Source organism: Callionymus lyra, chromosome 14, assembly GCF_982586985.1.
Source record: "Callionymus lyra chromosome 14, fCalLyr1.hap1.1, whole genome shotgun sequence".
NCBI lineage: Eukaryota > Metazoa > Chordata > Actinopteri > Syngnathiformes > Callionymidae > Callionymus > Callionymus lyra.
Window position 1 is genome coordinate 2,439,868 of NC_141831.1, and position 12,176 is coordinate 2,452,043.

The 12,176-nt window shown below is 42.8% G+C and overlaps 1 protein-coding gene across 6 annotated transcripts in view; it reads right to left on the reverse strand.

The window, feature by feature from the left end:
* nsd1b (nuclear receptor binding SET domain protein 1b) overlaps window positions 1-12,176 on the reverse strand; it is a 46,607-nt gene that overhangs the window by 8,710 nt on the left and 25,721 nt on the right. For all 6 annotated transcript variants that reach the window (XM_087806727.1, XM_087806726.1, XM_087806725.1 and 3 more), the window contains exons 19-23: window positions 10,992-11,354; window positions 5,506-5,618; window positions 5,291-5,437; window positions 4,668-4,790; window positions 4,465-4,581 (exon numbers count right to left, since the gene is read on the reverse strand). In XM_087806727.1, the coding sequence (XP_087662853.1) occupies window positions 4,465-4,581; window positions 4,668-4,790; window positions 5,291-5,437; window positions 5,506-5,618; window positions 10,992-11,354 (863 nt within the window). The remainder of the gene's footprint in view (window positions 1-4,464; window positions 4,582-4,667; window positions 4,791-5,290; window positions 5,438-5,505; window positions 5,619-10,991; window positions 11,355-12,176) is intronic.

Sequence of the window (12,176 nt, forward strand, 5' to 3'; positions counted from 1 at the left end):
CGGCAACATTTAAGATTGTGCCGAGTCATGACGGCAACATTTATGATCGTGCCGAGTCATGACGTCAACATTTAAGATCGTGCCGAGTCATGATGTCAACATTTATGATCGTGCCGAGTCATGATGTCAACATTTACGATCGTGCCGAGTCATGATGTCAACATTTATGATCGTGTCGAGTCATGATTTCAACATTTACGATCGTGCCGAGTCATGACGTCAACATTTATGATCGTGTCGAGTCATGATTTCAACATTTACGATCGTGCCGAGTCATGACGGCAACATTTATGATCGTGTCGAGTCATGATTTCAACATTTACGATCGTGCCGAGTCATGACGTCAACATTTAAGATCGTGCCGAGTCATGACGGCAACATTTAAGATCGTGCCGAGTCATGACGGCAACATTTAAGATCGTGCCGAGTCATGACGGCAACATTTAAGATCGTGCCGAGTCATGACGGCAACATTTAAGATCGTGCCGAGTCATGACGGCAACATTTAAGATCGTGTCGAGTCATGATTTCAACATTTACGATCGTGCCGAGTCATGATGTCAACATTTAAGATCGTGCCGAGTCATGACGGCAACATTTAAGATCGTGCCGAGTCATGACGGCAACATTTAAGATCGTGCCGAGTCATGATGACAACATTTAAGATCGTGCCGAGTCATGACGGCAACATTTAAGATCGTGCCGAGTCATGATGTCAACATTTAAGATCGTGCCGAGTCATGACGGCAACATTTATGATCGTGTCGAGTCATGATGTCAACATTTAAGATCGTGCCGAGTCATGACGGCAACATTTAAGATCGTGCCGAGTCATGACGGCAACATTTAAGATCGTGCCGAGTCATGACGGCAACATTTAAGATCGTGCCGAGTCATGACGGCAACATTTAAGATCGTGCCGAGTCATGATGGCAACATTTAAGATCGTGCCGAGTCATGACGGCAACATTTATGATCGTGTCGAGTCATGACGTCAACATTTATGATCGTGTCGAGTCATGATTTCAACATTTACGATCGTGCCGAGTCATGACGTCAACATTTAAGATCGTGCCGAGTCATGACGGCAACATTTAAGATCGTGCCGAGTCATGACGGCAACATTTAAGATCGTGCCGAGTCATGACGGCAACATTTAAGATCGTGCCGAGTCATGACGGCAACATTTAAGATCGTGTCGAGTCATGATTTCAACATTTACGATCGTGCCGAGTCATGATGTCAACATTTAAGATCGTGCCGAGTCATGACGGCAACATTTAAGATCGTGCCGAGTCATGACGGCAACATTTAAGATCGTGCCGAGTCATGACGGCAACATTTATGATCGTGTCGAGTCATGATGTCAACATTTAAGATCGTGCCGAGTCATGACGTCAACATTTAAGATCGTGCCGAGTCATGACGGCAACATTTAAGATCGTGCCGAGTCATGACGGCAACATTTAAGATCGTGCCGAGTCATGACGGCAACATTTATGATCGTGTCGAGTCATGACGGCAACATTTAAGATCGTGCCGAGTCATGACGGCAACATTTAAGATCGTGCCGAGTCATGACGGCAACATTTATGATCGTGTCGAGTCATGATGTCAACATTTACGATCGTGCCGAGTCATGATGTCAACATTTAAGATCGTGCCGAGTCATGACGGCAACATTTATGATCGTGTCGAGTCATGATGTCAACATTTAAGATCGTGCCGAGTCATGACGGCAACATTTAAGATCGTGCCGAGTCATGACGGCAACATTTAAGATCGTGCCGAGTCATGACGGCAACATTTAAGATCGTACCGAGTCATGACGGCAACATTTAAGATCGTGCCGAGTCATGACGGCAACATTTAAGATCGTGCCGAGTCATGATTTCAACATTTACGATCGTGCCGAGTCATGACGTCAACATTTAAGATTGTGCCGAGTCATGACGGCAACATTTAAGATCGTGCCGAGTCATGACGGCAACATTTAAGATCGTGCCGAGTCATGACGGCAACATTTATGATCGTGTCGAGTCATGACGGCAACATTTATGATCGTGCCGAGTCATGACGGCAACATTTAAGATCGTGCAGAGTCATGACGGCAACATTTAAGATCGTGCCGAGTCATGACGGCAACATTTAAGATCGTGCCGAGTCATGACGGCAACATTTAAGATCGTGCAGAGTCATGACGGCAACATTTAAGATCGTGCAGAGTCATGACGGCAACATTTATGATCGTGCCGAGTCATGACGGCAACATTTAAGATCGTGCCGAGTCATGACGGCAACATTTAAGATCGTGCAGAGTCATGACGGCAACATTTAAGATCGTGCCGAGTCATGACGGCAACATTTAAGATCGTGCCGAGTCATGACGGCAACATTTAAGATCGTGCCGAGTCATGACGGCAACATTTATGATCGTGTCGAGTCATGACGGCAACATTTAAGATCGTGCCGAGTCATGACGGCAACATTTAAGATCGTGCAGAGTCATGACGGCAACATTTAAGATCGTGCCGAGTCATGACGGCAACATTTAAGATCGTGCCGAGTCATGACGGCAACATTTAAGATCGTGCCGAGTCATGACGGCAACATTTATGATCGTGCAGAGTCATGACGGCAACATTTAAGATCGTGCCGAGTCATGACGGCAACATTTAAGATCGTGCCGAGTCATGACGGCAACATTTAAGATCGTGCCGAGTCATGACGGCAACATTTATGATCGTGTCGAGTCATGATGTCAACATTTAAGATCGTGCCGAGTCATGACGTCAACATTTAAGATCGTGCCGAGTCATGACGGCAACATTTAAGATCGTGCCGAGTCATGACGGCAACATTTAAGATCGTGCCGAGTCATGACGGCAACATTTATGATCGTGTCGAGTCATGACGGCAACATTTAAGATCGTGCCGAGTCATGACGGCAACATTTAAGATCGTGCCGAGTCATGACGGCAACATTTATGATCGTGTCGAGTCATGATGTCAACATTTACGATCGTGCCGAGTCATGATGTCAACATTTAAGATCGTGCCGAGTCATGACGGCAACATTTATGATCGTGTCGAGTCATGATGTCAACATTTAAGATCGTGCCGAGTCATGACGGCAACATTTAAGATCGTGCCGAGTCATGACGGCAACATTTAAGATCGTGCCGAGTCATGACGGCAACATTTAAGATCGTACCGAGTCATGACGGCAACATTTAAGATCGTGCCGAGTCATGACGGCAACATTTAAGATCGTGCCGAGTCATGATTTCAACATTTACGATCGTGCCGAGTCATGACGTCAACATTTAAGATTGTGCCGAGTCATGACGGCAACATTTAAGATCGTGCCGAGTCATGACGGCAACATTTAAGATCGTGCCGAGTCATGACGGCAACATTTATGATCGTGTCGAGTCATGACGGCAACATTTATGATCGTGCCGAGTCATGACGGCAACATTTAAGATCGTGCAGAGTCATGACGGCAACATTTAAGATCGTGCCGAGTCATGACGGCAACATTTAAGATCGTGCCGAGTCATGACGGCAACATTTAAGATCGTGCAGAGTCATGACGGCAACATTTAAGATCGTGCAGAGTCATGACGGCAACATTTATGATCGTGCCGAGTCATGACGGCAACATTTAAGATCGTGCCGAGTCATGACGGCAACATTTAAGATCGTGCAGAGTCATGACGGCAACATTTAAGATCGTGCCGAGTCATGACGGCAACATTTAAGATCGTGCCGAGTCATGACGGCAACATTTAAGATCGTGCCGAGTCATGACGGCAACATTTATGATCGTGTCGAGTCATGACGGCAACATTTAAGATCGTGCCGAGTCATGACGGCAACATTTAAGATCGTGCCGAGTCATGACGGCAACATTTAAGATCGTGCCGAGTCATGACGGCAACATTTAAGATCGTGCCGAGTCATGACGGCAACATTTAAGATCGTGCCGAGTCATGACGGCAACATTTAAGATCGTGCCGAGTCATGACGGCAACATTTATGATCGTGTCGAGTCATGACGGCAACATTTATGATCGTGCCGAGTCATGATGTCAACATTTACGATTATTCCGAGTCATGATGTCAACATTTACGATCGTGTCGAGTCATGATGTCAACATTTACGATTATGCCGAGTCATGACGTCAACATTTACGATTGTGCCGAGTCATGACGTCAACATTTACGATCGTGCCGAGTCATGATGTCAACATTTACGATCGTGTCGAGTCATGATGTCAACATTTACGATTATGCCGAGTCATGATGTCAACATTTACGATCGTTTCGAGTCATGACGTCAACATTTACGATTATGCCGAGTCATGATGTCAACATTTACGATCGTGCCGAGTCATGATGTCAACATTTAAGATCGTGCCGAGTCATGATGTCAACATAAACACAACAATGTAGTCCAACCTTGTCCAGGGTCAGCATGTAGAAGTTCCCGATGTCGTGCTCCTGAGCGTGTCGGATCCTGGCGCGACACTCCTCCTCGTCGATGACCTCGCCCACGTACTCGCTGACGAACTGACCCTGAGGAGGAGACGCGTGAGACCCGTGAGACCCGTGAGACCTGTGCCACCCGCCGTCCTCCCCGTGACGCCGCGTGTCGTGGTTACCTTCTTGATGTCGTGGACGCAGCGCAGACCCCAGCCCCGAGACAGCGTCCTGAAGATCTCCACGCGGCTGTACTGACGCAGGCTGAAGGCCTGGTTCTGACAGCGCTCGCCCGCCGGACACACCTGTCGGGTCACAGTCGAGAGGTGTGTTCTAGTCCGCTGTGTCAGCTCGGTCGGTCCAAGAACGGAGCAGCAACTGACACTAAACCCTTTTCATTTTTCTCTTTTTAAATAATTTAATTCAATAATTTCAATATTAAAAGGTTGAATATTTTAATCATTTAAGTCAATTAAAAATGAATTATTTGACTTTTTAATCTTATTCTGAAACTCAAATAATTGAAAACTATTTTTTTCTAAATTAAATGTTTTCTTTCCAAATGCTTGCCTTTAAAATCAATATAAAAATGTTCTGATCGTGATCAAGTAGTTCTGTACTTTTTAAAAACTTCAAATGATAAACAATACAATTTAAAACATTTATTAAGTGATTGTAATGAATATCGATTAATAAAATCATTTACTTAAATTGAATTATTGTTTCAAATCTTGTTTAAAAAAAACAAACCTTTCAGTTGAACTGACTCAGAACATTCTGAAGGTGTCACGGTCGTCATGGTTACCTGAGGGTGACACTCGTACAGCAACATGCGGTTGATACACTCCGAGTCCATCCCGCACGGGTTCTCGTCCGACGCCTTGCAGTTGCAGCGCGGGATCTCGGCGAGGTCGGCCGTGATGATCTGGACCTTCCCGATGGGTCGGTTGACCTGCGACAGAGACCGCGTGAGGCTCGACCTTCGCTCGACCTTGGCCCGACCTCTGTGTGACCTCTGACCTTGATGTGTTTGTAGGGCGGCGGCTTGCGGTCGTTCTTGCGATCCTCCTGCAGCTGACGCAGCTCCTTCTCCGCCTGCAGCTCACGGAAGCGAACGGCGGCTTCTTCCAAAGCTGCGCAGGAAACATCAACGATCAATAAAAAATATTAAGTAAGTAAGTTAGTAATTTTTTATTTATATAGTGCTTTTCCAGACCAGGGTCACAAAGCGCTTAAACAATCAAAACAATAGTCAATAAAGTATATAATTTAAAGATCAAGATAAAACAGTGACACCTTTGCGATCAATAAAACAGTGACACCTTTGCGATCAATAAAACAGTGACACCTTTGCGATCAATAAAACAGTGACACGTGTACGATCAATAAAACAGTGACACCTTTGCGATCAATAAAACAGTGACACCTTTTCGATCAATAAAACAGTGACACTTGTGTTATCAATAAAACAGTGAAACGTGTGCGATCAATAAAATAGTGACACCTTTGCGATCAATAAAACAGTGACACGTGTGCGATCAATAAAACAGTGACACCTTTGCGATCAATAAAACAGTGACACTTGTGTTATCAATAAAACAGTGACACGTGTGTGATCAATAAAACAGTGACACCTTTGCGATCAATAAAACAGTGACACGTGTGCGATCAATAAAACAGTGACACGAGTGCGATCAATAAAATAGTGACACGTGTGCGATCAATAAAACAGTGACACCTTTGCGATCAATAAAACAGTGACACTTGTGTTATCAATAAAACAGTGACACGTGTGCGATCAATAAAACAGTGACACTTGTGTTATCAATAAAACAGTGACACGTGTGCGATCAATAAAACAGTGACACGTGTGTGATCAATAAAACAGGGACACCTTTGCGATCAATAAAACAGTGACACGTGTGCGATCAATAAAACAGTGACACGAGTGCGATCAATAAAATAGTGACACGTGTGCGATCAATAAAACAGTGACACCTTTGCGATCAATAAAACAGTGACACGTGTGCGATCAATAAAAACAGTGACACGTGTGCGATCAATAAAATAGTGACACCTTTGCGATCAATAAAACAGTGACACGTGTGCGATCAATAAAACAGTGACACTTGTGTTATCAATAAAACAGTGACACGTGTGCGATCAATAAAACAGTGACACGAGTGCGATCAATAAAACAGTGACACGTGTGCGATCAATAAAATAATGACACCTTTGCGATCAATAAAACAGTGACACGTGTGCGATCAATAAAACAGTGACACGTGTGCGATCAATAAAATAGTGACACCTTTGCGATCGATCAAACAGTGACACGTGTGCGATCAATAAAACAGTGACACGTGTGCGATCAATAAAATAGTGACACCTTTGCGATCAATCAAACAGTGACACGTGTGCGATCAATAAAATAGTGACACCTTTGCGATCAATAAAACAGTGACACTTGTGTTATCAATAAAACAGTTACACGTGTGCGATCAATAAAATAGTGACACGTGTGCGATCAATAAAACAGTGACACCTTTGCGATCAATAAAACAGTGACACGTGTGTGATCAATAAAAACAGTGACACGTGTGCGATCAATAAAATAGTGACACCTTTGCGATCAATAAAACAGTGACACGTGTGCGATCAATAAAACAGTGACACTTGTGTTATCAATAAAACAGTGACACGTGTGCGATCAATAAAACAGTGACACGAGTGCGATCAATAAAACAGTGACACTTGTGTTATCAATAAAACAGTGACACGTGTGCGATCAATAAAACAGTGACACCTTTGCGATCAATAAAACAGTGACACGTGTGTGATCAATAAAAACAGTGACATGTGTGCGATCAATAAAATAGTGACACCTTTGCGATCAATAAAACAGTGACACGTGTGCGATCCATAAAACAATGACACGAGTGCGATCAATAAAATAGTGACACGTGTGCGATCAATAAAACAGTGACACCTTTGCGATCAATAAAACAGTGACACGTGTGCGATCAATAAAAACAGTGACACGTGTGCGATCAATAAAATAGTGACACCTTTGCGATCAATAAAACAGTGACACGTGTGCGATCAATAAAACAGTGACACTTGTGTTATCAATAAAACAGTGACACGTGTGCGATCAATAAAACAGTGACACGAGTGCGATCAATAAAACAGTGACACGTGTGCGATCAATAAAATAATGACACCTTTGCGATCAATAAAACAGTGACACGTGTGCGATCAATAAAACAGTGACACGTGTGCGATCAATAAAACAGTGACACCTTTGCGATCAATAAAACAGTGACACGTGTGCGATCAATAAAACAGTGACACCTTTGCGATCAATAAAACAGTGACACTTGTGTTATCAATAAAACAGTGACACGTGTGCGATCAATAAAACAGTGACACTTGTGTTATCAATAAAACAGTGACACGTGTGCGATCAATAAAACAGTGACACGTGTGTGATCAATAAAACAGTGACACCTTTGCGATCAATAAAACAGTGACACGTGTGCGATCAATAAAACAGTGACACGAGTGCGATCAATAAAATAGTGACACGTGTGCGATCAATAAAACAGTGACACCTTTGCGATCAATAAAACAGTGACACGTGTGCGATCAATAAAAACAGTGACACGTGTGCGATCAATAAAATAGTGACACCTTTGCGATCAATAAAACAGTGACACGTGTGCGATCAATAAAATAGTGACACCTTTGCGATCAATCAAACAGTGACACGTGTGCGATCAATAAAATAGTGACACCTTTGCGATCAATAAAACAGTGACACTTGTGTTATCAATAAAACAGTTACACGTGTGCGATCAATAAAATAGTGACACGTGTGCGATCAATAAAACAGTGACACCTTTGCGATCAATAAAACAGTGACACGTGTGTGATCAGTAAAAACAGTGACACGTGTGCGATCAATAAAATAGTGACACCTTTGCGATCAATAAAACAGTGACACGTGTGCGATCAATAAAACAGTGACACTTGTGTTATCAATAAAACAGTGACACGTGTGCGATCAATAAAACAGTGACACGAGTGCGATCAATAAAACAGTGACACTTGTGTTATCAATAAAACAGTGACACGTGTGCGATCAATAAAACAGTGACACCTTTGCGATCAATAAAACAGTGACACGTGTGTGATCAATAAAAACAGTGACATGTGTGCGATCAATAAAATAGTGACACCTTTGCGATCAATAAAACAGTGACACGTGTGCGATCCATAAAACAATGACACGAGTGCGATCAATAAAATAGTGACACGTGTGCGATCAATAAAACAGTGACACCTTTGCGATCAATAAAACAGTGACACGTGTGCGATCAATAAAAACAGTGACACGTGTGCGATCAATAAAATAGTGACACCTTTGCGATCAATAAAACAGTGACACGTGTGCGATCAATAAAACAGTGACACTTGTGTTATCAATAAAACAGTGACACGTGTGCGATCAATAAAACAGTGACACGAGTGCGATCAATAAAACAGTGACACGTGTGCGATCAATAAAATAATGACACCTTTGCGATCAATAAAACAGTGACACGTGTGCGATCAATAAAACAGTGACACGTGTGCGATCAATAAAACAGTGACACCTTTGCGATCAATAAAACAGTGACACGTGTGCGATCAATAAAACAGTGACACCTTTGCGATCAATAAAACAGTGACACTTGTGTTATCAATAAAACAGTGACACGTGTGCGATCAATAAAACAGTGACACTTGTGTTATCAATAAAACAGTGACACGTGTGCGATCAATAAAACAGTGACACGTGTGTGATCAATAAAACAGTGACACCTTTGCGATCAATAAAACAGTGACACGTGTGCGATCAATAAAACAGTGACACGAGTGCGATCAATAAAATAGTGACACGTGTGCGATCAATAAAACAGTGACACCTTTGCGATCAATAAAACAGTGACACGTGTGCGATCAATAAAAACAGTGACACGTGTGCGATCAATAAAATAGTGACACCTTTGCGATCAATAAAACAGTGACACGTGTGCGATCCATAAAACAGTGACACTTGTGTTATCAATAAAACAGTGACACGTGTGCGATCAATAAAACAGTGACACGAGTGCGATCAATAAAACAGTGACACGTGTGCGATCAATAAAATAATGACACCTTTGCGATCAATAAAACAGTGACACGTGTGCGATCAATAAAACAGTGACACGTGTGCGATCAATAAAATAGTGACACCTTTGCGATCGATCAAACAGTGACACGTGTGCGATCAATAAAACAGTGACACGTGTGCGATCAATAAAATAGTGACACCTTTGCGATCAATCAAACAGTGACACGTGTGCGATCAATAAAATAGTGACACCTTTGCGATCAATAAAACAGTGACACTTGTGTTATCAATAAAACAGTTACACGTGTGCGATCAATAAAATAGTGACACGTGTGCGATCAATAAAACAGTGACACCTTTGCGATCAATAAAACAGTGACACGTGTGTGATCAATAAAAACAGTGACACGTGTGCGATCAATAAAATAGTGACACCTTTGCGATCAATAAAACAGTGACACGTGTGCGATCAATAAAACAGTGACACTTGTGTTATCAATAAAACAGTGACACGTGTGCGATCAATAAAACAGTGACATGAGTGCGATCAATAAAACAGTGACACTTGTTTATCAATAAAACAGTGACACGTGTGCGATCAATAAAACAGTGACACCTTTGCGATCAATAAAACAGTGACACGTGTGTGATCAATAAAAACAGTGACACGTGTGCGATCAATAAAATAGTGACACCTTTGCGATCAATAAAACAGTGACACGTGTGCGATCCATAAAACAGTGACACGTGTGCGATCAATAAAACAGTGACACGTGTGTGATCCATAAAACAGTGACACGTGTGCGATCAATAAAACAGTGACACGTGTGCGATCCATAAAACAGTGACACGTGTGTGATCCATAAAACAGTGACACGTGTGCGATCAATAAAACAGTGACACGAGTGCGATCAATAAAACAGTGACACGTGTGCGATCCATAAAACAGTGACACGTGTGCGATCAATAAAACAGTGACACGTGTGCGATCCATAAAACAGTGACACGTGTGCGATCAATAAAACAGTGACACGTGTGCGATCAATAAAACAGTGACACGTGTGCGATCCATAAAACAGTGACACGTGTGCGATCAATAAAACAGTGACACTTGTGTTATCAATAAAACAGTGACACGTGTGCGATCCATAAAACAGTGACACGAGTGCGATCAATAAAACAGTGACACATGTGCGATCAATAAAACAGTGACACGTGTGCGATCCATAAAACAGTGACACGTGTGCGATCCATAAAACAGTGACACGTGTGCGATCCATAAAACAATGACACGAGTGCGATCCATAAAACAGTGACACGTGTGCGATCCATAACACTTCCGTACCTCTCCTGTAGATGGCGTCCACACCTTTGCCCATCTTCTCGCGGCTGTTGGCGTCCACGTCCATATAAGGGAAGACTCGCGCCTGATAGGTCCACAGGTAGTCGTTGGAGCCGAAGAAGTGAACAGGAAACTCCCCGACGTCGTGTCTCATCCTCTGGATGTTCTCCGGGATGGCCTTGGGGTGACTGACCTCTGCTGGCCACCAGCGGTAACGACCCACCTTCACCCACAGGATGTCCTTGACCCGCGGCCTCTTCCCGGCCCGGCAGTCGTTGCAGAACCAGCTTCCTTTGGGCATCTCCATGTTCAGACACTCGCGGTGGAAGGCGGCGGGACACGACTCGCAGCACAGCAGGCTGCCCCCTGCAGGAGCGGAGGAGCAGGTGCGTCACTAATGGTTCGTCGTTGACACACAATCATTGATAAAGTGTTTATTTAAATGTTAACATTATCTTGGCTTTGTTCAGCTGAACATTCACCCTGAGTCTTGTTGCTAATGCTAGTTAGCTAACTCGTGTTATGCTAACTTTTCCAACTCATGCTAATTATTCTTACTTATAGTAAATATGATAACACATGCAAGCTCATGTTAACTATGCTAGCTCATGGCAACTATTGTAGCTCATTCTAACTAATGCTAACTATGCTAAATGATGCCAACTCTTCTAACTCATGCTAACTCTGCTAGCTCATGCTAACTATTCTAACTCATGCCAACTATGCTCAATGATGCTAACTCTTGCTAACTCATGCTAACTCTTCTATATCATGCTACATCATGCTAACTCATGCTTACTATTCTAACTCATGCCAACTATGCTCAATGATGCTAACTCTTCTAACTCATGCTAACTCTTCTATATCATGCTACATCATGCTAACTCATGCTTACTATTCTAACTCATGCCAACTATGCTCAATGATGCTAACTCTTGCTAACTCTTCTATATCATGCTACATCATGCTAACGCTGTTGCTCATGCTAACTATTATAACTCATGCTAACTCTTCTATATCATGCTAGCTCATGCTAACTCATGCTAACTATGCTCTGCGTGAAGAGACGACTTCAGTAATCGATGAAAATTGAAGTTCAAATAAATAATAACACTTTAAAGTTTTCATTTGTGTTTTCCGTTTTTTTGGTGCGTTTTTGTTCGATTAAGCAAATAAAAAACAATAAAA